This window comes from Leptinotarsa decemlineata, unplaced genomic scaffold, assembly GCF_025532065.1.
Source record: "Leptinotarsa decemlineata unplaced genomic scaffold, Ldec_3_MD MMD2_tig00078422_RagTag_RagTag, whole genome shotgun sequence".
In the NCBI taxonomy this organism is placed as follows: Eukaryota; Metazoa; Arthropoda; class Insecta; order Coleoptera; family Chrysomelidae; genus Leptinotarsa; species Leptinotarsa decemlineata.
The window spans coordinates 6,783,770-6,810,293 of NW_027412747.1; the positions used below are offsets into that span (position 1 = coordinate 6,783,770).

General features: G+C 37.5%; 1 protein-coding gene across 6 annotated transcripts in view; it reads right to left on the reverse strand.

Annotated features, from left to right (window-relative positions):
- nolo (ADAMTS-like no long nerve cord) overlaps positions 1–26,524 on the reverse strand; it is an 875,808-nt gene that overhangs the window by 30,331 nt on the left and 818,953 nt on the right. For all 6 annotated transcript variants that reach the window (XM_074186241.1, XM_074186240.1, XM_074186239.1 and 3 more), the window contains 2 exons: positions 25,057–25,152; positions 24,008–24,273 (listed from right to left, as the gene is read on the reverse strand). In XM_074186241.1, coding sequence (XP_074042342.1) covers positions 24,008–24,273; positions 25,057–25,152 — 362 coding nt within the window. The remainder of the gene's footprint in view (positions 1–24,007; positions 24,274–25,056; positions 25,153–26,524) is intronic.

Below are 26,524 nucleotides of genomic sequence, written 5' to 3' on the forward strand. Positions count from 1 at the left end.
TTTCTTTCATGTATACAAAATAACCAACAAAATATCGATGAGTTCTTTTTTATCGAACTCCCAGAAGCACATACACATCAAGTCAGAGAGAGAATCTCAGACATTGCTTTGATTAAATGAAAATGTTTCACACAAAGCCCAGTCGGCCTTCGTTGAAAAATTCAACAGTGTCTGGCACAACCATGTTAATCGAATTCCGCTCATTTCTGACTCGAATGCCTCTAAAACTAGCGAGCCTTTGAAAATTAAAAGTGAACGGAGTTTACAAAACGGATTTACTGAAATGGATATAGTCCCACAAAATTATTCGTATTTGGAAAAACATGAATGTTCATTCATTTTGAATAGTTTCAGATGAAAACTATCACTCAAAATATTTCAAATAATCAAAAAATAAAAGAATAATAGAATATCCCATTGTCATACGCATGAATCTATATGTATGGGAAATGTATGGAACAATTTTGAAAATTTGATAGTACCTATACAGTGCTGAAGAAGAAAAACATTTGTATCAGCTTTTGAACAATGCAAGAAAATTGAGATCAGACATAATTCACATGAAATGGTATCAGTTTCAGTACTAGATGATTTGTACTACCTCTACATATTTCACCTCCAAACAAAATCCGAATGTTGATAAGTAGGGATGGCGGCACCTTAGACGCTCCCACTCCTACACTTTTGGCTAATCAGAAGCTATCGCGCCTACAGCGGGAAATTCAAATCAGTAAATGAACAACATTGATTCTGGCACAAAATCCCATGTATTTACTTATGCCGCTGATTTTTTCTGCAATTTCCATGATTTCCGATCGGAATCTTGAGGAACATCCAACTCGACATAGTTGTGTTTCGCAGAGTGACTTTAGTGAGTGGAAGAAGGAAACGTGTGACGTAATTGATGCAAAGAAGAATTGAATAAGTATCAGAGAGATTCAAAGAACGTGGGTCCCCTTGGGACTCCGCCTCACCCCTCGGGCCCCTTGAGACTTCTCCTCACCCCTCAGGCCTCCTTAGGAAAAATTATTCAGGTAACATATTTCAAGGTAGAGTAGGGTTTGTAAAATTGATCTAACGTGCTCAGTATGAGATATAATAAATTCAATTTTGCAAATAATATGTAGGTACTCTTCTTAACAACAGGTACTTTGCGTGAAAATATTTTTGTTCTAATCACTTATGATGCACTGTTTGGAACCTTTGGTGTAGTAATGAATATTACTGGAGTTTTTTTCCCAACACCAAATCGTTATTTTTACACCTCGACACGTGTTTCGATCACCAAGTGATCAATTCCAAACAGGAAGATTAAAACTAGAAACTATTGCGAAGCTAGCCCTATTTGAGCAATATAGATATCCCATACAGGTAAACCATCCAGGTGTATCAACCATACAGGTATACCAACCTAAATTAATCTTACAATTTTTCGTTATCTATTATTTTACAATATATGTTTAACTGTTATAGCTGTATATGAAATAATTTTCAGCTTGATACAAATTTCATAATATTGCCTATCTAAATTTATTTTTGCTTGCTATGTGTCGTCCTTATGTAGTAATCAGTAAACCCAACATATATTGTAAAATAATAGATAAGGAAAAATTTTAAAATTAATTTAGGTTAGTATACCTGTATGGGTGATACACCTGGATGGTTTACTGTATGGGATATCTATATAGCATAAATAGGGTTAGCTTCGCGTTGGTTTCTAGTTTTAATCTTCCTCTTCGAAGATGATCACACTTGGTGATCGAAACATGTGTCGAGGTGTTGAAATAACGATTTGGTGTTGGAAAAAACTCCAGTAATATTCTGTTCTAATTAGTTCGTGTTTTTTTTAATAAAATTTTGAGTTCAATACATATTCACACTTATACAAAAGAGTCAAATACCTATAAAAATTATGGAAAATGGAAATTTAAACTTCTTATGTTTCTATTCCATTTTTATTTGTAACTAACGTTACTGCAGTTACGTCCTACAAGAACATTTTCAAACAAACACAGTAAACAAATATAATTGATAATGTATTCCCTTATACACCTATACAATCACTGTCGGTAACAATAGACGGTGCTTAATGACTTTATTACTTTATTTTGTTTACCTGTGACAATGTGGGCACGCTAATCTGAAAACCGGCGGGTAGGCCAGATCAATTTGGTCATTCGGTAGGTTACATTCGCAATGCTTATGTTTATGAATTCTCAAGGATAATAAATTATTGGTTATCCAACCCTTGCCTGCATAGTGCAAAATTTTCATATCATTCAGATACGGGAACTTGTGGTTGCATTCCAAGGAATGGTATAAAAACGTCGATTCATTTCCATCTTGTCTGAAGAACCTTTCATGTTCAGCATACCGTTTTGAGAAAGTTCGGTCACATTGTCTCACATGTACACTATGAAACTCCGGACACTTGAGCTCATAAAATCCAAATTTTTCCATCTTGTCTACTTTATCTTCGCCATTGAAAAGGAAATTAGACAACCTGACATATGGCCTGCTTGCCACGTACACATTGTTTTTTCTGAAATAATCCCGCAATTGTCTCTGTTCTTTTACCAAAATACGTTGGAGTTACAAATTTTTTGATTTCTGATTGTTTGATCTGGGGGTATCTTAATTTTGTCTGCATTGAAATCATTATCCTGTCCTACCCGTTTCTAGATTGTTAGCAAACAAAATTACGGGAATGTTTTGTGTAACATCGAATGGTAGGCTGGAATGGATGAAAATGATCACTTGGGATTGTAACATCTAAAAAGCTCGATTTTCTGATCTGAAATTTATCATGATTATGTGTGATGGTGAGGTCCAAAAAATCAATATGTTTCTCTATCTTTGTTTCGATTCGAGATACTGTATGTTTCTATTAGGATCACTCATAAATGTCATGAATTGGTTCAGATGTCGTGTAGTATCTCAGAAACAGGCGAGTAAGTATATCGTCTACATATCTGTACCAAAAAGGTATACACCTGAGGGTGTACATTGTTTCAGTTTTTATATTCGTTAGAAAATGTTCTTGTAGGATGGAACTGCAGTATCGTTAGTTACAAAAACATGTGGTATAAAAACAAAGGAAGTTTCATTCCTCATTTTTTCATGGTCTTCTACCACGAAGTAACGGCTACATACATCAATTTATTGCCACATAAAAATGGTTATTTTCGCACTCATTTGTCTTCTTATGCGAAGAAATATCATTTTTCGTAGTTGTTAGGTATCCTCATTTATATCTGAAATGTTTTTCCTCCCTTTTCTGTAGTTCGACTCAAGTGAAAAAACTTTTCAAACCATGTGTTCATGCAGTAACCAGTAATTGAAAACTCTCAAGAAAACTTAATTGTATGCAGGAAACGTAAATATTTCTTCACTTGACTAATTCTCTCGGAGTGGTAACGCACAAAACAAATCCGGCTCTGGTAGAGTTATCAAGCAAAGAATCGTGAATTACACTGAAATGGTAATGAGCCCTGAAAAATAACATTTTTAAGAAAAGCTTCTAAATCTTGAATAAACTGAGATTGTGCTCAAAACAGCGGGTGCTCTTGAACAAGCTTATCACCTATTTATATATCGTGTTTGTTCTGGAATTTGCTGCCTGTTTATGCATACTATGATTTCTGCTCTATGGAAGGGCGCATTCTGAGAATTACTTAGCAGATTGGATTTTGATTACGGAATACTCAGTCTATGAAGCAGTTTTCTTAATGACTGCCATTATTAAAGCATTGCTATAGTACGGTTATTACCAATGAGGAATATGAAGATGACTCCAAGACTCCGTCTCTCGGAATGAAATAATCAGAAAAGATGAATGAAATTTTGTTATTCAACTCGGTCTTCAGTGAAGAAACAAAGTAAGTTTTCTCACTAGTTTTTAATAGGCAAATAACTTAAATGCAGTTGCCTATTATTGGTTTATAAATTTAATAACGCCGATTTCAATACTGTTTCAAATATAAATTCTGACGAATATCACCTTTTAGAAATCACCAAGCTCACCTCGAGTGGAGAAAAGAATACGTGAGTGTTGAAAAGCTCCACATCTGAACAAAATCACTTAAGCAGTGTGTCTCGACGCGCGTTTCGCTAACCAAGGACTCATCAGTAAATGAGTCATCTGATTCCTAATCACTTATTGAAGTATTCATTGGCCAACAGTACAAATAAATCCTAAACTTGTTGGATGTGATAGGAATAAATTCAGAAATATGAGATATTTATCGTTTACTCAATCTAGGATCCTCCTCAACTGAATTCGAAACTGCTTCCCTATTGTGAGGAAATCGCCGGTACGCTCATTTCACAAATCACCGACTGAAATCAAATGATGTCATCGAATCCCGAGGACACAATTTTCATGGCTGACTGAATTAATCGACTTCGCCTGGGCTAGTAAGTCCCGAGCCTAAGAAAGAAAAGCTTTTTTTATAGTGGCTTAATTCATCATTGTAATCTCCATCAAGAGCCATACAATCATTCCAGCGCCGATTGCTATGTTTCAATAGCAATTTTGTAGAACGACTTATCCTTTTTATCTTTTGCTCCAAAATAGGATTCAGTTCCAAAAATAACCTCTTCATTCGAATGTAGTTTCTTACTGATGATCATTTTTTTGAGGTCTGCATACAGCCAGTAGTCTTCGGGAGCCAAATCTGACGAGTATGGTATATGCAGGAGCAATTCGAAGCCCATTTCATGTAATGTGCATTGTCTTGATGGAGCAGCATAATCTTTTTCTTCAAATTTTGGCGTTCAAACACACCAATAACGCTATATAATATTCACTGTTCATGGTATTTTTCTTCTCAAGATAGTTAATGAATATTACCCCGCGCACATCCCAAAATACCAAGGTCATTACATTTTCAGTCGATTGTTGTTGAACGAGGATCACTAGTGGCTCTCCACTCAGAAGACAATCTTTTTGATTCTATAGCAGGGATCTCCAAACTTTGAAGCCTTCGGGCCATAATGATTTTTTCAGTTTGTTCCAAGGGCCAATTTCTGCCCTCAACTATATTTCTAGACTAGGATAGTCGCAAAGTGCGTGACCTAAGCAAACTTACGCTTTCTCTGCATTTCAATTATTATTGTGTATTGTGACACTTAACGACATCTAGTGGCGAGTAGTGGTACTATGTATTATCTTCTTTAGATACCCGCTAGGTGGAATCACGCGTAATTAAATATTTGGAATTACCGCGTTAGCTCGAGAAAGTTCTGGTTCTAGCTAGTGTATTACGATCACCTCGAGATGGCAGTAATAATTGCATATGAAAAGGCTAGCGGCGCAACTGCGAGTTAGTCTGCGTAGGAAAGGCGAAGGAAGCGAAACTGTCTATTGTGAAATAAAGTAACACCCGCCAATAAAAGTATTTTGATTTGACTTATTGTTTCTATGTGTGATTTGTTAGTATGGAAAAGAAGCGAAAAATCGACAGTGAATGCAGAACGTTCCAAGAAAAATGGAACTTTCAGTATTTTGTTATTGAGTTCAGTAATAAGGCGCTATGTTTAATTTGTAATGAAACCATAGCTGTTCTCAAAGACTATCACATTAAACGACACTATGAATCGAAACATCTTCAAAGTTACTCCAAGTATATAGGAAGTTTGCGGAAGGAAAAATTTGAAGCTTTGAAACGCGGACTCAAATCGCAGCAATCTTTGTTTACCAAAGCGAATACTGACCAAAAGTCTGCAACTCGCGCCAGCTTTCGTGTGGCTTTTGAAATCGGAAAACGTGGCAAACCATTCACCGATGGAGAAATGATAAAAGAATGCTTGATTGTAGTAGCGGAAGAAATATGCCCCGAAAAGCTAAATTTATTTAAAAGTGTCAGTTTGTCAGCAAACACCGTGGCTCGGAGGGTGCAAGACATCGCAGAAAATATATCATCTCAACTGTCTGACAAAAATGGACATCATGAGTGGTTTTCTCTAGCATTGGATGAGTCAGATACTGCTCAGGTGTTGATTTTTATTCGCGGAGTAGATAAAAGCTATGAAGTGTATGAAGAACTTCTTGATATTGATAGTATTCACGGCACGACAACTGGGGCAGATATTTTTAAGGGAGTTGAAAATGTCATTGATAAAAAGAACCTTCGATGGAGAAATTTGAAATCTATAACAACTGATGGAGGCAAAAATATGTATGGTAAAAATAAAGGAGTGGTTGCACTTGTGTCAAAGGCTGTAGAAAATGATGGTGGTTCAAAACCATTAATCTTGCATTGTATCATTCATCAACAGCCCTTGTGCGGAAAATATTTGGATATGTCTGAAGTTCTAAAACCAGTCATATCAGTTGTTAACTTCATTAGATCCACTGGGCTGAATCACCGAAAATTCCACGAGTTTATTCAACAGATTGGAGAAAATGATTTACCATATCACACTGCCGCTGGCTTAGTTGTGGAAAAGTCCTTAACCGCTTTTTTGAACTTCGAGCAGAGATCGTATTTTTTTTAAATGAGAAGCAGCGCCCTTTTGCCGATTTAGAAAATAGTGAATAGATGTGGAAGTTTGCCTTCTATGTCGATTTGACAAATCATATGAACGAACTGAATTTGAGATTGCAAGGAGAAAATCAGCTTCTCCCTGATTTATACACCAATATCAAATCCTTCAGGCAGAAAATAATACTATTTTAATCGCAATTACGTAAAAAATGTTTCACATATTTTGAAATATGTGAAATATTCAGCTACACTACAGAGACTGAATTTTCCGTCAATTTTGCAATCGAAACTTTGAGTGCTTTGAAGATAAATTTTGATACTCGTTTTTCAGATTTTGATGTAATTTTGATGTCATTGCGAATGAAATCAAGCTTTTTCAAAATCCTTTCGATTCTGACATTGAAACCCTGGCTCCGGAAGTCCAAATGGAAATTATTGATTCACGCTACAGTGATATGCTTCAGAACAAATATCAATTTCATAAGAGTCTTCACTGGAACAATTTGATAATTTGCATAAATTTGCTCGTGGGTTGTTTTCTGTTTTTGGTACTACTTACTTGTGTGAGAAAACGTTTTCCAAGATGGAGTACACAAAGAATGTTTACAGATCTCAATTACCCGATGAGCATCTTGAAACTCTTTTGATAATTGGTACAAGTAAAATTGATCCACAACTACAAAGTATTGTCGGTAGAAAATCACAATTACATAAATATCATTAGTGTTTTTGTTTCACTGTGATTCATTTCAATTGATGACAGTAAATCATTAGCTGTCGCGAGCCGGATTGATGACGCTGGCGGGCCGGATTTGGCCCGCGGGCCGTAGTTTGGAGACCCCTGTTCTATAGTGAAGTGATGGATTCATATATCATCCATTGCCGCGAATCGATGCACAAATTTTGGTTTGAACATGACCAAACACTGCTCAGAATCATCAAGATGTTTTTGTTTTTGGTCAAAAGTGAGCTCGCGCGGTACTTACTTTGAACAGAGCTTTCTCATAGTCAAATGCTAGAAAAGAATAGAAAGTCAACACATTCTTTTGATACCTTTATAATGTCAGGTAACTCTTGCAACTCACTATTCGATTATTCAAAACATTTTAGTGGATTTTTTACATTTTTTTGTGGTGTGACTGCATCATTTGGACGTATATTGTGTTCTACATCATCGATGTCTCTACGACCACGTTTGAAGTCACCAAACTAACGGTCAATTGTTATTTCTGATAGAGCAGAATACTTTTTAAGCCATTGCTTTGCTTGAACGGTATTTTTCCTCATCAAGAAGCAGTGTAAAATTAAAACAAGAAATTGTTTTTGATCCATTGTTTTGAAAATAACAGAAATAGTATCAATTTTAGCACAATAAATCACAAGCTAGAGTAGACTATCATGAAATTTCAACAGCTTTCTTTTGAACGTTATTTTGATTAGATTGAATGAGTATCAACTGGAATATTACAGTTTGAAGCAGACTGTACAACAAAACATAAGTCGATTGATTTCGTCAGCATAAAAATTGGGTGCTCTGTAAAAGATGAAGTCGACGAACACCGTTTTATCTGTTCCTGATTGGCGAATGCTCTACCGATGAGAAAGTTATCGAAGTGCTTGGAAAGATGGTAGTCAATTTATAAAAGATCTGAGGAGTACGGTAGGTGAGGCAAAACTACGACGCCCGATTCGTTAGATTTCCAGACTATGATTTGTGAAAAGTGCGGACGAGCGTTATCGTGGAGCAGAATCGGACCTGTTTTGTTGACTAGTGTTGGGTGCTGCGGACCCAATTACCGGTACATTCCGTCGATTTCCTCACAGTAGGACTCTGTGATGATTTGGACCGGTAACAGAAAGTTATAATGAATCAAACCAGCCCCTGACCACCGTACAGTGACCGTAGTCTACTTTTGGGGGGTTTTTGCCTTTGTGAAGTGCCTGAGGGGTTCATCGGTGACCAACCACATTCCTAAACGTCTCCTGTTGTCGTAGATGATCTACTTTTCATCAGACGTGACAATTTCTGTCGATCGTTCAAATCGTGGAGTTCTCACTATTCGAGCTTTTTGACCATTCCGAAACGTTTTGAAACATCAAAAAGCGCATGGGTGCTGACACCTAGGTCTTTCACTATCCCACGTACCGTTTATCTTGTCAGTCTACATCAAGGTCCTCGAATCCTTGTCGTGGGTGATCACTTCGAGGCTCACCTTCAAAACTAGAATCTCTAGATTCAAATTTCACAAAACAACATCAAACTGTGTCTTCATTAATACTATCATTGCCAAATGCCTGGGTGATTTTTCGGGCTGTTTTCGCAGCGCTTTGGTTCAATTTGGTTCAACCAACAACATCATATAGTAATAAGCTGAAAAAAGGCAAAAAAATGCCAAAATTTGGAAAGTACTGAACAGCATCATTGTTCAGAGTACAACATTCTCTATCGATCAGTATCCACCACGACAAAGTAGAATGAAGTAGAATGTTATTATCTACCGAGGTTCTGGCTAAATCTTGGTGACATTCTAGTACTAGCCCTGAGGTTATACGTTATCTGTTCAAGGCTACTAGGGCTTGTCTGCTGTCAGTGCAAATTGTTAGGTTTCTGCCTGCCAGAAATTCCTTTCCTGGTTATCTCTTTTGTGGCGATTGAGATACCAGCCAATTATGTTTGGAGCACGCTGGTATTTCTTTCCATTCCCCACCCAATCCTTAGGCTTAGTGATCTGGAGTACACTCCACATTCTGAGCCTTTTTTGGTTTTCGAGCCGTCTGTATAAATGTGTAGGTATTGTATTTGTAGCATCTGACTGTATGTTCTGTTTCATTTGTATTTTGTAGGGTTTAATAAACACAAACCTGGTTTCAATTGCATCACTGGTTGCCTGCAGCAGAGGTTGCACAGTAAGCGCTTCTCGCCATAGGCTCAGCCTCAATTGACCCATTCCTACCTCGAGGTTTACACCAGCCGTGCGCAACCGTACCATGGCTATTAACGCAACCTCCTTAACGTACAGGTCCAGAAGGCTCAGACCCGTAATTTATTCCAGTGCCGCGGTTGGTGTTCTTCTCTTAGCTCTTGTGATGTTTAAACAAGCCAGTCGCTATATTTGATATAATTTTTGGATGGCCGTTGCTTGTAGAACTTTCGGTCACCATGCAATGGCTCCATACGTTTACATATGTCTTATTATTGCAGTGTAGAAGCAGGTGACCACACGGGGTGAAAGACCCCATTCACGTCCCACTGTCCTCTGACATTGCTCATAAGCTACATATTCTCTTTTTGCTCTACTCTGTAGGTGAGAGTTCCATGTTAGCTCACAGTCGAGGATAGCACCAAGGTATTTCACCTCTTCAGAGAAGTTCAGTTTGCTTTTGAAGATTTCGGGAGGTTTTGAGCCCGTTAAACTTTTTTTTCTAGTGAAAAAGACCATCTCAGTCTTCTTGGGATTGATCGACAGTGAGTGTTGCTTACACCATGTTTCTATCAATTTAAGCCCATCCTGCGCCCTATCGCACAGTGTGTTCACAAATTGCCGGAGTACAAGATATCTATTATGTTTGCGTATGCAATTGTGTGGAATTCATTTTTGTTGAGGTGATGATTCAGGGTATCTGCCCTTCCACCTTCGCCCCGTCTCTTTGCTATCTCTCGTGGCGTACAAGAAGAGGCACGCCAGTTCCTCGCTACGTGTTTCTCCGTATTCACCTTCAAAAATGCGGAATGATGATGACTCTAATATACAATTTTGCGAAGAAGTTGTCAAATATTCTTGTTTATTCGATTTTAATCGTACTGGTTATTATAATACGAGAGCCCAAGACTAGGCCTGGCAGAAAATTGCTGATACACCAAATCCAACATATCTTCTCCATCTTCGACACTGCTTGAAGAATCCATGTTGTTGTCTACAAAACCAACAGGTTTCTGACGTCCTTTCTCGTCAATGTCCTGCCCCGCATTGTATACGCCACGTTTGTGCCATGCCGAAGTCTTGTCTCTGCCACACGTTTGTTCTGTGTGAAGAGATCCCGTCGGTATAGGCAGACAGTGACGTCATCACACCAGCCAGGTTGCTTCTCAGCAAGGTATACAGACCATCCAGTCAACCAAATTGTTACGTGGTGTCCCACCCATCGGCGAACCAATCAGAGTGTACCAAATTGTCACGCAGCGTCCTCAAACTGTCACGCATAATCAGAGCGCACGCTATTGCATCATTGTGGCGGGAGATTTGAATTTTCTGTGGACAAAAATAATTCAGGCAGACAGACACGCCGTCACGGCAGACTAGATATAGTAGTTAACATAATTAAAAAAGTTGATAGTTATGAAAATCGAACCCAGGACGTCCGCGTGGTAGACATTGTCCTTAGCCTCTACACCAACGTAAGATATTGAAAGTAACTGCGAATGATGGGTATTTACAGCGTCAGTTTAATAAAAAATTGACTCATTCATTATACTTGACAGCATTTTTGATTTCCGTAGTATGTAATCGTCATTATCATGTTGAAGATACGCGTTGTGGACTCAACGTGGGGACAATGGAGGAGCTGAGTTTTCGACATGACATTTCAAAATATGTTGTTTTGCCTGAGTTTCGAAAGTTTTTCGTGCTACCGTTTTGCGTGTGACTGTTACGCGTGTGACTGTTACGTGTGTGACTGCTTTTCGGGCGTTTTCGACTGTTTTTCGTGCGACCGAGACGTGAAGCAGTTGGGAAGATAGCCGACCACGCTACGTCACTTCTATGTACATTTGACCATTTGTTGGCATTCTGTCTTTGCTCGACGTCTATTTTGGATGAATGGGCCTCATTGGTGGCTATATAATTCACATATGTGTATGTTTTTTCTAATTTTGCTAAACAGGCGGCAATTCCGGAGAAAACAAAAAAGAATGTGAAGAAAAGTGCAAGTGTTGAATGTTCGGAGGAACATAGTTCACAAACTAAAAGAGATTTCGAGTACCTCACGTATACCCAACCGCAGGCAAAGTACACTTTGTAATCACTGAAAAGACAATAAGCAAACATGGACATGTATTACAAGGCACAGACAGAATCGACAATTAGCGAAAATAAAATATAGATGAGTGTGACAGGGATGATGTGGAGTCTGGATAATCGGACGATTGTTGAGTCGTCAAGCGTGATACATTTTATTTCTGGGTGATAAGATCGTTGTGTACTCTAAACAGGGTGTCTCAGTGTGAACTCTTCTTTGACAAGAGCGATATGCAGATGAACATTTGCAATTATGAATGTTCTGGTAACTTTTGAAGTTGAGAAAGGTTTACCGTCCTAAAATGTTTCTTCATTGATGGAAATTTACTCCAAATGAAGTGAAAGTAACCATATTACACCAGTTAATTTTTTGTTTCAGAAATTAAATTAGTGTCATAACTATGTCGGAAAGAGATACGTGGTCTGTTTTTCATTTTAATTTTTCACAGAAAATATTTATTCATTCATCAATTTCTCAGATATAGTACTTGTTTCAGCGTTTTATCCAATCTTCGAAGCTGTTCTGATATGTCGTTGAGCTTTCTCAGTGATTCGGTTTAAGTCTTCTCAATCGTGGCAAAAACGTCATACTCTCATGGGTCTCTTCAATCTTGAAAACAGAAAGGAGTTGAGGGAGGAAACCTGGTTATATGTACCACTTGTAAACATTTTTATGACCCAGAGTACAATCACTGTCATATTATTTCGAGTGTATTTGAGCTTTCATTTACATATTTCAAAATGAAATTTGATTACCTTCTTTTTGATAGCAGAAAATGGCTGAACACCCAGAATATTTCTCACCGTTATGCCTCTCACCAACAAACCGAACATGCTGAACAGTTGGAATATATGTTCGAAACGAGTGTATCAACATGATACAATTCAAAAATATCCAGTAGAATGTACATAGGCCGTGAAATTTGAATATTTACCTAATTTTTTAAACAGACTCGTATATACACCATGAAAATAAATACAGGTTGTAACTGAATGAGTATAAAATATTCAAGGAGGTGATTCCTCATCGAAAAGAAGATAGGATCCTGCATTTGAAGAAATTTCACTGGAGCATCCCTTGTTAAGATACAGCCCCTTAAAGGGAGTACATAAAATTTGTATAACAATTTTTTTCACAAGCGCTAAAAAAGTTACAATATTGAAATTAACCTGACGTTTCGTACTACCAAAAATACACTCAGCCAGAAATTTATTTGGTTTACCCAATGGTTGTAAGGGGTGGAAAACGCAACCCCTAAAATTTATTTTCAATGTAACTTATTGTCTATTATTTGTTTACCATTTAAAATTTATTTCCGATAGCTTGTTTTGTTCTAAACAAGAAATGTCTCCTGAGTGTTTTGCCCAAAATAAACCAGTTCGCAGCAAAAAATTATTTTAGGAACAACTATAGAGATACATCGTAATAAATTGTCACTATCGCTATTAGCGATAGTGACAATTAAATCCGTATGACGCTGTCAGTTTGTGAATTTTCGAAATTGAATTAATACTAATTATGTCTTGTTTTTCTGTTCTCAATTTGTTACTTCAATAATTCACTTATTATCAATATGGCATACACAAATGAGGAAATGGCTGATATGCATAACGTTTACAGTCTGTCGCAGGGGAATGGGTTAGAAGCTTCTAAAAGATATGCTGAAATGTATCCTCAACGGCAGCATCCTTCACGCCATCGAGAAGTACGAACACCACAGCTTGAGGAAGCAGTACTTAATTTGATTGAAGAACAACCTACTACCAGTACTAGAAAGATTGCTTCCTAGCTAAATGTTAATTATATGACGGTTTTTCGAATTTTAAAGGAACAACTCTTATACCCTTACCATCGGCAACGAGTACAGGCACTGTTACCGCGAGACTTTCCGAACCGTCTTGAATTTTGCAATTGGATACTGGAAATGATTAGAAGAAATTGTGACTTTCTGAAGACGATAGAATTCATAGACGAATGTAGTTTTTCTCGAGACAAGATTATTAATTTTCATAATTATCACATATGGGCTGATGAAAACCCTCACGCTATTGTCGAAACTTACCATCAAAAAGAGTTTTCTCTTAACGTGTGGCTCGGAGTTATTGGAAATGATTTAATTGGGCCTCATTTTCTACCTCCTCGATCAAATGGTGAGGCATACGTTCAATTTTGAAGAGAAGTGCATCCAGTACTGCTGGAGGAAGTTCCTTTGGGCGTCAGAAGGGATATGTTTTTATGCATGATGGGGCTCCCGCCCATTTCAGTCAAGTAGCACGTCAGAATTTAACTGAAACATATGCAAATCAGTGGATATGTCGAGGAGGACCAGAGAACTGGCCCGCTCGATTCCCGGATCTCAATCCTCTCGATTTCTCTATTTGGGGCCATTTACAGCATTCGATTTATCGTACTCCTGTTCGCGATGTATAGGACTTAAAAAACCACATCATCGATGCGTGCAGGGTAATTAGAGAGACTCTAGGAATATTTGAGCGAGTACGTCGCGCCGACGTCTAGACGCATGCGTAATGTCTGAAGGTAGACATATTGAACATTTACTATGATTTCTACATGTTTTTTGTTTTGTTATTGATAAATGAGTTTTGTTTATTACCCTTTAATCGTTTAATGCAGGTACTAACTACAAAATAACAATAAATCCAGTTCGCATTTATGACAATGTATCTCTGTAGTTGTTCGTAAAATAATTTTTTGCTGCGAACTGGTTTCTTTTGGGCAAAAAACCCAAGAGACATTTTTTGTTTAGAATGAAACAGGCTATCGGAAATAAATCTTCAAATGGTAAACAAATGATAAGACAAAAGTTACATTGGAAATTAATTTCAGGGGTTGCATTTTCCATCCCTTACAACCATGGGGTAAATCAAACAAATCACTGGCTAAGTGTCTTTTTGGTAGTATCAAGCGTCAGGTTAATTTCAATATTGTAACTTTTTCAGTGCTTGTGAAAAACATTGTTATACAAATTTTATGTACCCCCTTTAAGGGGCTGTATCTTAACAAAGAATGCTCCAATGAAGTTTATTTATATGAAAGATCCTATCTTTTTTCCGATGAGGAATCACCTCCTTGAATGTTTTACACTTATTCAGTTACACCCGTATATCTGTCGAATACTTGCTGGAAAACAAATAATTTTCTGTTACCACTGAGGATATTCTTTGAAATACTTCTCGTTTTTCCAGTAGCAAGAATTTTGATAACGACGGATACATCATTGTAGTTCAAACAATTTCAATCTGAGACGATAGTTTCGTTATGAAGCGTCGATGAAATCAGTCGTGTACAAAATGGCACTTCTGTCTTGCTCAGATCTGTCATACACTGATGAGAAGTAACATTTCAAAATCAATCTGTACTTGATCAGTCGATTGAATTCAGCAAAGCTGATATACCGAAGGGACGAAAAAATGTTACAAAAATATCCTCTTACAAAATTCACACAATATGTGTCGTGATAGTAGTAGGCGAGGGAGCAGTTTTTTGACAGACATTTGTCAGAACTCAATGTGTAGCAGCTTCGAGAGAGGTAAATTTGGCATTTTTCAATGATTAATATTTCTTCCGATTGACGTAACTTCATTCAATTAATTCAGGTTATTCAAATAAACATCACATCAGTATTAATGAAAAATTGAAAGAAGATTTTTGTTTTTCAAAACGTTGGGGTACTTCCAATTCAATTCAATTCAAAATGAAGATATACCCTAAATCGAGCGATTAATAATTGTAAATATACTGTATTATTCCATGACAGGAAAACTGCAGATGATCGTTCGTCTAGTGATGATGTGATCACCAACGGATCGGTTTCGCAGTATTACTCCTCGTCAGTGATATTTGTAAGTCCTTTGACCGTGTGTGGCTTGAGAATTTGCTGGCCAAACTTGGATGCTATGGCTTGTCGAATCATTTTTGTGTATGGCTTTCCAGCTTTCTGAAAGAACGTTCCTTGCGAGAGTCCGTCGATGTATACCTCTCGAAAACTTTCACAATCAACGCTAATGTTTCCTAGGGATCCATATTGTCTCCAATCCTCTTTTTATTGTATATCAACGACTTATTGAAAAAAAAAAAAACGAGAATCCAATATATTGCTTTGCTGACGACAGCACACTTGTCTCGTCATTTCATTTGGATACCAGGACATTGGCTACGGAGGCACATCTTCACCGACAGCAGGAGGTTGCATATCTTAATGAGGATCTAGAAGTGATTTCGAATTGGAGTAAAAGTAACCAGGTTGAAATCAATATCACGAAAACACAGACCTCGGTTTTGTCCAAGAAGGTAAATGTCGCCGAACCGGTTATAATTATGTCAGGTCGGACAACTCCGCTCTCTGCTTCGATAAGTTTGTTGGAGGTTAAAATCAATACCAATATTATGTCTTAGCACAATGGTGTCGCTGGAATTGTAAAGGCTGCTTCTCAAAAGCTTCGAACACTGTTCCGAACCAGAAAACTGTACACACCTCAGCAAATTTTGATGTTTTATAAAGCTCAGATCAGACCTTATTTGGAGTATTGTTGTCATGTATGGAGTTCTGCCTCCGAACATACCCCGAAGTTCCTGGATTCCATCCAGAAAAGAGCCATCCGCCTGATTGAAGACGCGAACATCAAGTGCAATCTTAATACCCTGGAACATCGAAGAAAGGTTGGAGATTTGTCTCTTCTCTATAGATACTTTCAAGGGAAGTGTTGAAATGACTTGGCACATTCGATTCCACCAAGAGCGGTACATATCAGAAATATGCCACGAAATGTGGCTGCTCATCGTTTTGAGGTTCAACTAAGTACATCTCGAACTTCACTGTTTGGAAACTCTTTCATCTGGAGAACTGTGTTTATATGAAATAAACTTCCTGAGAACTTTTTTCCAAATGGATTTAATCTTCAGCGATTCAAATTCAATGTGAATCGCTACTTTCGCACAGGCACCCCTCTGAGAGTGCCTTACGGGGTTTCCTGTAGTGCGTGTGTTTTGTACTTGAGAAAAAGTGCAGGACAGCATCTGGGTTCAACAAATTCAAGTTCTCCATCGCATATACGAAACATTCGTTTTAAGGAGTTGTTTCAACCAGAGTGAAAAAGTACTAAGCAGAAAAAAGTATCACTTCACTTGGACCAAAACTGTAACGAATAGCAAATGATTCTGATGACCTGCCGATGGAATATTCATTCATATCTAAAAAAATGTTTCACCTTCACCGTCGTGTCTATACAGTTGGATCAGAATAATGCCTGCCAGATAGAATTCAATTTTCTGACTGATACCGTGACAGACATTATATAATATTCGACAGATATTTGTGGAAAGTTTTTTTGCAGAGGACATGTTTTGTTCAGCAGAACCTTCACTTCCTGACTGGTTCTGGAATATTACTCCTCATCAATACAGCCAAATCATATTTGCTAAGAACTTTGCGAGAGGTGGATATTTCGAATTTGAACTCACGTGAATAATATCAATTTTGTGTGATGATTGTTGAAAAAAAGTTCCACTCACTTCAAACTTTGATCATGAGATGTTGGTATACTAACATTTGATTTGTACTCAGGAAACAAATTTTTCCAATCTAATCTCTTTATTTCCTCTAGGTTGGGATGGCACGCACGGACGATACGGAAGTTTTCAGAAAAATATAAGTAGCGTTGTTCTCCCTAGTGCAGCGTGCAACAGGTAGTCACTGTCGAAACCTATTATCCCGCACTCTTTGACTTGCTCGAAAAGTTCGAAAGAAAGATTTTTGAAGTTGTCGCTCTTTAGATCGCCTCGTCACTTCCCGTACCGATATGTTGCCGGTAGGCCGGTCCACATTATGATTTTATAGAGTTCTTGGCTGCAAGAGTGCATATCTCTCTACTGTCTATTCAGTAGAAGAAAAATTGATTTTCTCATTTCACAATTACAGCCAATTGTTGAAAAACCAAAATTTGACATGACTAGCAACATTAGGATCTGTCTAATGAGCGACAACTTCATTCTGTAAGTCATTTGACGTGCCGATGCGCGGCGTGGCAGGATATTCTAATGGAAGGAAACCTTATTCTATCCGTCAAGTGACGTGACGGTATGGCATGGAACACGAAGTTCTCATGGACAATATCTTTTTAGACATCCCGACTTGACGTATCGATGACGATGTTTCAGTCGAATAAGAGAATAGACTCCACATTTCCAACATATATGTAATATACACAAACATGTTTTTCATCCACTGAAGAAGTTCTCACTCTCTTCTTTCTCTCTCTCTCTCTCTCTCTCTCTCTATATATATATATATATATATATATATATATATATATATATATATATATATATATATATATATATATATATATATATATATAGGAGCCTGGCGCATTAGGCCAGGCTCCTCCTATCAAGGTTGACAGGATCTTCGTCGGGGGGTGCAGAGGTCTTGCACGAAGCAATGCTGCCACCCGTTTTTTGTCGTTTCTTTTATAAAATAAGTCGCCTCCTGCTCGGGAAAGCTTTTGTTTTTTTTCACATATACAGCCCCCTTCACGTGGTTATCCGAACAACCTCGGCCTGGATACCAGCGTGAATAAAGAGGGTCCCTTATTTTTCACTTTTGAAAAGACTTCTCACACATTTCAATTATCAACGCAATGGACTAACACACAACAGACAACGGATCCCCACGGTAGCACATGGCATCCGCGTACCTTCTTTGTGGGCAGACATTATCAGCACATCCGTCCACTACCACGGCCACCACGAAACTCCACTGAAGAAGTTATACTATATTTTTCAATTCAGTTATCAGGAATTGCCTATTCAAAGTGGGTTCTAGGGCAGACAGTCCTTGAGGTTTGTCAAATCGAAATATTTTTTAAATTTTTTTGATCGGATTTTTTCACTGAATTTGCCCAAGAAAAATTGAATAAGAACGCTCGATTTTCAGAGTGCGCGTACACCTTCAGTGTACGCGCGGTTGCTGTATTTCTTGCTGTTAAAGGAGCATTTAACAAAGCACTACCTAAATCTTTAGGATTGTCTCTGGCTAGAAAGGGTAAAGAATCGATCATAACTGACTGGATCTATGCCATGCTAGTAAACAGAACTGCAACTACGACTCTTCCAGGCGAGGCCATCAGGTTCAGGGTCACCCGCGGCTGCCCTCAAGGTGGGGTACTATATCTCCCCTTCTGTGGTTGCTCCTGATGGATAATCTGCTTGATGCTCTTGTCATCCTGGCAAGGTCCACGTCGGGAAGGGTAGCTTGTAATATACTGCAGAGCACATTGAACGTTGTTCACAGATGGTGCCTGTCAACCCCAGCAAAACTGTGTTAATCCCTTCACCAAGAGTAGAAAATTGGACGATCTAACACCAATTTCCCTCAATGTTGAGGTCATTCCATTTGGAACGGGGGTGGAATATCTTGGCATTGTCCTTGATAAAAGACTCACCTGAAACGCTCACTTGGAAAAAGTTTTACACAAAGCCAGACTATCTCTATGAACATGTCAAAGGATTTGTGGTAAAACTTTGGGCTTTGATCCCAAACAATTATATTGGATTTATGTGATGATTGTCAGATCAATAATCACTTACGGTGCAGTTGCTTGATGGCCGAAGGCTTTACAGAAAACGGCCCAAGCGTTCTCTGGCTTACAGAGACAGGCTTGTCTGGCTATCACTGGTGCCATCAGTACCACACCGTCAGCGGCCGAGGAGATCCTTCTGCATACAGACTTGTGCACATTGCCAATTGCACAAATCAATCAAATGCAGAGTGGAACAAACTGTTGGTTGACACTGACACAGCATTCTGGAAATGACCTTTGACTTTATGCATCCAACTGTCAACTACGAAATGCCTTATAAAGTACTTTTCTCAAGTAGAGAGACCTGAATCCTCCGGGAGAAGGAAATATTAAGAGCAGATAGTTGTTGGTTCACAGATGGATAAAAAACACCTTCCGGTTCTCATGCAGGTGTTTTTAGTCGCAGACCCAGGACAGAGATATCTGCCTGCTTAGGAACTTATGCGACTATATTTCAAGCGGAAATTCACTCTATTCAATTGTGTGCGGAGAGATTGGATAAATCCAACCTCACACACAAGTCAATAAAAATATTCTCGGACAGTCAAGCGGCGTTGGAATCTCTTGACTCCTACCGAGCAACGTCTAAATTGGTAGGCAATATGCCAAAAATGACTCTCCTCGATAGAAAGACTCAACAGATTGTCTGTGGTCTGTATTTCTAGCCATACTGGCTTGGAAGGTCATGAAGCTGCTGATTCTATTACAAAGGAGGGTGCTGCAAGCGGTTCAATGTTTGTTTGGCATCGCCAAACAAACATTGAACGCCTGGATGACAAGAAGATTTATGAACTTCTGGCAGAATCTTCCAGGATTGGATCACTCCAAGGCATTTGCCCACTCTTCGAAGCTTGATATCAAACAGTTGTTGGATTACAGTAAGGATCAACTACGATGTCTAACAGACCTTCTTACTGGCCACTGTCATTTGAATCATCATATGCAGACACTTGGACTGTCGGAAGATAGTATGTGTCACTTCTGTCTGGAAAATGATGGAACAGCAGAGCATATACTTCGTGCCCGCCTCGCTGAGGACCAAATCAGGTTCTTAGAGTTCGGTAGATCCATACTCTTACCATCTGACCTGAAAGACCACTCACCATACAAATTAATCGGCTTCGTTAAGAAGCTGGTTTTATTTGTCCGAGTGTGAATAGGTGTGAGCTACAATAAACCCTTGCGGGTTGCGGTGGAGGGTCGAATAGACCCACTCACTTTGGACCTAACCTAACCTAACCTAACACCTTTAGTGATTGACATTGGATGCCAAATTATTGAGGTTTGTACAAAACTACTAGAATATGTGTTATCCATAGTACTTTTTTGATAATTGTCGTTCTTTTCAAAGTTGCATCTTCACATGTTCACATGTCACATGTTCAAATGTTCTTGAATTTTTTGTGGGTCATCTAGAAGTGGAAAAATAATTTGTAATCATTCTCTATTAGGTTAGCAAAAAGAGCGTGCAATTCACAAGGTCCAATCTCTTCCCAACTTTTGAACTGGCCGAACCATTGCACGCAGACCCTTAGAAATTGCGAAGCTAACGTACCCTCCACACTGTACCGTCCGTAGCTTCCATACAGTACCGTCCGTACTGTACTATCCGTACCGTACCATCCCGACCCAGTATGCGCCAAGCTCCAAATTTACGTTAATTTGAGACAAACTGCTTCAAATAACTGTCGGGCTGTGATAAAACCTTGAATCCTACTGCAGTTTAGGCCAATTGTAAATTAGGCCTTTCATAATAACAACCGCACAGAGTATCAATTGAAACTACCCCCGAAACACAATCCACACTCCACTGCCCCTTTCTGCGGCGGACGAAATGCACTAGCGGACACAACTTGAATCGAAATTAGTATAAATGAATGGGAGGCTAGTGAATAATGCAAGCTCTAGGCTGATGCAAACATCACGTTCAGAGCAGATAACCAATCAAAATAGGATTTCATAGCGATTTAAACAGATTAGCCAATAAATATTAAGGTTATCTGGTCTGCACAAACCGTAATGGAATTACATTTAATGTTGAAGCTTTACAAAGAAACAATGACGTTAACCTGATTAGCGAAATCGCAGCGAACGCTTTATTGTCGTCGTGATCAGGACAAAAGGACAGGAAAACTTTCAGGGCTCAATTTTACTGCGACTGGATAACATTCATCACATTAGTGATTATGAACTACTTGAGTGAAATTATTGAATTCCATTCGAGTTACTTCAACATTCACTCAAAGTATCGCTAAATACAAACTGGTGAATGTATAACTCAAGGTAGGAATTCCTATTTATTGAAAAAATGTATTTTATCAAATGGAAGTTTAGTTTTTTCCGTAATATCATGAAAGATATTTATTGAAAATATATTTAAAAATATAGACAAAACTTCGGTATCGGATAGTATATAAGCTGACATGTGGCTCTTGCCCAAAACTGTATATTGGCCAAACAGGGAGAACATTTTCTCAAAGAATTGATGAGCATAGAAGTAGGTTTGTAAGTAGAAAGACCAATTCCACATTCGCCAATCACCTTTTAACAGAAGGACATGAATTCAATCATGAATACGACGTGTTACATTTAGAAGAGAAAAGTTTGAAACTCAATCTTCTAAAATGTTTAGAAATCAATAGATTTGAGCATTTAACTAACTTAATGATCAATTAGAATCGAATGACTTCCCGTTACTAAATATTTTTGAAAATGTGGAACATGGGACATGAGCTCAGGTAATTTAATTCATTACAAACTTAGGTAAAACTTGGTAATTGAAATTTAGGTATTTCCAATTGTAAAATTCAGTATATTAAGAATCAAATGTGTAGAATATAGTTAGTAAATACACGCCAATAAAGCCATGGTTTGGCGAAAACTGTTTAGTGAAAAGCTCACAATAATGTGTTTTTTGAATACGTTAGTTATAGATTTTCATCAAGTATTGGCCAATTCCATCATATATCATTAAACAAATTGGTGTGACAATTTTGTCGATATCATTCCTTCACTAAGGGTTGGTACCTATTTAGTGCTCAGATCCATTCAGCAAATATTAAATAGTTATTGGATAAAAAGATCGTGTGTTCCAGTAACCATAATTTGAAAAATGCTCATTTTTGTTCACTGCACTATTGCTATGAAAAGTTTTTGAAAATGTTTCAACGTCATTATTTCTTCATCAATGAAATATAATAAATGAAAAGAAAAACAATGACGTGATATTGTGATATGAAATGCAAAAAAAGCAAGCTTACATTTATATAATCTGAAACCAAACGAGATATTGAAGCCAGTTGGGAGATTTTTTTCATTGAAGTTTCCGTTATTATTTTATATATTAATGAAGAAGATTCTCCACAAAACTCAATGTCTCTCGACAATACTCCAGTTAGTTAAACAACTTCTTTGGCTTGATAATTAGATCCAATATAAAATTTGAAGACTGAATATAAAAAGAAGCAATAGCATATAAAGAAGCGGGGAGTTCACCCTTTTCAACATTTCATCATGCATCAGGTTCACTACCTGAGAAAGTAGAGAAAAGTGGAATTTAAAATTTTCAAAATAATAATTGTATGAAATTTCACTCTTAGAAATTGGCAGAAACAGCGAAAGATCATGATAGTATAGTAGACGAAAACCTAACAGAAAATGCGACTTTCAGTTCAAGAGTTTTTGTGAAGTTTCCGGTATGTCTTTATACCTTATTATTATGCGAGATTAATCAGAAATGTTAATCTTTTTTGAAAGAAATATCATAAAATTTAATGAAGAATGGTCTTTATTACTGACATTGTCATTATTTTTTATCGAATTGAATGTTTTTTTCTTAGAGATTTTAATTTTCACTCTTCCTCACGTTAGTGTATTGAGGAAGGACATACCGAAAGCTTGACGAAAATGGAATTTTTTTTGGAGACAGCCCTACCATCGACTGAAACACCTAAAAGCCATATTTTTGGCTCAACTCCGCCTCACATGTGATATCTATAATTTTGTAAGTGTGAGAGATACTTGACGAAGAAACAACAAATAATCCAGCTAATGCCGCACAGAACGTTGTAATAAAAGCATCAGATACCTGTGCACAACGTTTTCCGTTTAATCACTTGGACCTTTTTCTGACGTAACATATTTTGTCAGAAACGCTCGATCTGTGGCAGCCGCCCATTCACAGAGGTGCTAAGTCCATTAAAAAGTGACGCTGCTTGACAATGTCAAATGGGTATACATTCCTATATTATGGTCCATCAGTTGAATATATGAATAAACTACGAGCGATAGATTTCGATTATTGCTCCATATATCAACATGTGTAACAAGTTGGGTCAATCTTATTGGACAAAACAAAATTAAATACGAATCGGTTTTAACACCAGAGTTTCTATGCATGTTTGTCACAAGTAACTTTCTTAAAATGAAAATCTAAAATTGATTCCATTTCGTCGTGATCAACACTGATAGTTTTATAGTACTAGCTCTTTGTCATTGCTGGTTGGGTCAGTTCAGATCATCTGAGTATCCCGAACGAACGAAATTCCTTCTAACTATTAATAAGCTCTGCGTGTAGTTGATTTGGTAGGATGGGCCATGGCGCATGCAACTGATGTCGTTGCACAGGAGTCTGATGAATTTACTTCAACTTTCGGCACTATATTAACTGCTTTCCTTTTTTCTCCATCAGGCAAAGATATGGTATTGTCACCAAAACTCGTTACCAAAGTGTTATTTTCTCCTTCCACAATGTCTTCGAGAATCAAATATAAAAATGAACAATAAAATATAAAATGAACAATGAAAATTTCAATCACTAATTATTTTGAATGAACAATTTTATAGCAAAAATAACTCGTCTGATTTCATACGTGTGATCATCCTATTTAACAATCAACTTACGTGCTCTCAGATGGCACTACTTGCTCGCCTATCAACCGTTCAGGCATGGGAGGAGGAGGGTACGGTTGAACTAGCGGCTGTGTATGGTATAACCCTGGTAGGAGCTCCTCGCTGGTATCTACCGTGAAGGGACACTGGATACCAGTGGAACAATGTTTCGTATTGACTGGTTTGGTGTCTTGGGAACACAACGTGCTGAGTTGGTCAGCGGAGTCTCTGCATTCCACGCCCCTCACTTGGAGGCCCTCTCCACATGATACCGAACACTAACAATGGAAACAGTATATACAGAACAAGGAACAAAAGTTGATAATGATGGCATGAGGGTGGCAAGGGAATGTGTGATCAGTCGTGCAAAAAACTAATAATTATTGCTGTTCTATGTAGAAATATACAAATATTCATGTGGTTCTAGTAAACTCGGATATCAACCCAACGAAAAAAAAAACATTCCAATCAGTTGATGAATATGTCTCCTAAGAGAGTAAACATTTCTCAGAATATTTTTCACTTTTGAACTGTAAGTGAAAATAATTCTTGTGGAAAAAAATTTGGGGCGTATCACAAACTACTCAAAATATCTTCAAGGATTATTCATTCATTATAGATTAAGAGAGAAATGGGTAGAGATGAAACAACCCTATTGAAACGTTTGACAATCATAATGTACTCATAAGTGGATTACATGCAATTAATCAGAAAACGTGAGAGAAATTCTGGTTTGAAAAACGTTCTGTTGAATGATATAGCCTCCAGACCAATTTTTGTAATTCAACAAAGTCCATAGTTTCCTGGGAGAGGAATATTTCCTTCTAGTTCATGAAAAACAAACATTCATTCGAGGAAATCGAAACCATCAACTCCAGAGACCAAATCAATTAGTTCATATGCATATTTCAACCTCGCAATGGGAATAAAAATCCAGTATTTTGCCACTGCAATAAAAACAGGAACCAAATGAAAGGGATGATGAACGCCGCGCTAATCCGGCTCTGTTTTACAGCAGGATGATTGTATAAATCCTTGAACGTAATGGGATTTGTACTTACGCCCGACCATTTTGTAGTTAGCCACGTAGGACAATCCATTTGATTGCAGGCTTCCTGAAACCAAGGTTTATGACCGCCGCACTTGATGTCATCAACCTGAAAAAGAAAGAAAGATACATTCGGTTTATATCGTTAATATCGCGAAATATGACATGATGCGAGGATTTTTTTCAATATCTTTGAGGGCTGAGCGTTTGAAGGGAATTTTTCGTGAAACTAATTGTTTGTATTTGTTTTCTATACAGGGGAAGTGAATTCAGATGTTAAATAAACGTAATACATGTCAGAAATCGAAATTATTATGTACCATAAAATATGCGATAAACATATAGTTTTTGTATCGTAGCCTTCGCTTTTGCAAGTGTGAAACGAAGACAAAACAGTGAAAGTTTGCCTTTTGGTGATAACTTGCACTCAAGATATAGAATAGAGATAGCTGAACGAAGTAAGTCGTTGATAATTTCTCAGAGTTTGAGAGTCTTTCTATGAGATTTACTATCATTCGACAGTTGAATACTGTTATTGTGAAGTTTTGAACGGTTCAAAGAGTTGTTTTCATAAGAAACAACTCTGAGCTTTTCATATTTCATGGTAGGTACATTTTATAAATCTACCCCCATACTGACAACAACTCTGTCTGATGTTTCGCATAGTGGAATATTTGAATTCCTAGATATCAGAATTGGAAAATAAGTAATAGAATTTTTTTATCAATATATTGAGATTTCCTCTGATACGGTTGATAAAGCGAGAAAGTATTGAAATAACCCCCGTTTCTCTGAAAAAAATATATAACGGTATCGGAAATAGCATAGCATATTTCAAAATTAACTGGTGATAAAGCAATGAAATGGAGTGAAACAAAAATTAATGAAAAAATTCAAAGAATCCTCCCTATACATATACTAAGCACATAACAAGTTTATTTCAAATGGTTTATTGGACATTGATCGTATCTGGTCATCATTGCAAGGGTTTGAAATCGAAGATATGAACCTTAACTGAATTTCCGGACAATATAATGTAGGTATGTGTATGTAGTCTTGTAGGTAGACTATTCTGTATGTATATCCTTTCATTGTCCCAACTATATTTGACCAAATTGAAATTTTATTTCTAAGATAAATGGTGGGGCTCTGCTAATTTTGAAACTCGCGTGTTTGATTTCATCTACAAGAGATAAAAAAAATTTATTATCACTGTCTATACAGCAGACTGAAAAACAGTCTCTCATACAATTCACTTCTCCATAGAAAATGTTGAAATAAATAGATCTTCATTGAAAGTAGTGGTTGATCGTAGAGCAATGAAGTAACTCTGAAAGATGAATCATCAGTGCTTATAATGAATGATATACCAATGGAAACAAATGCTCATTTTTAGATCCATCGAATGTATTTGTGACTTCATGAAAACACCAGAGTGTCATTTTGATTGGGTAATGCCCCTCCAATTTTTCACCAGTTTA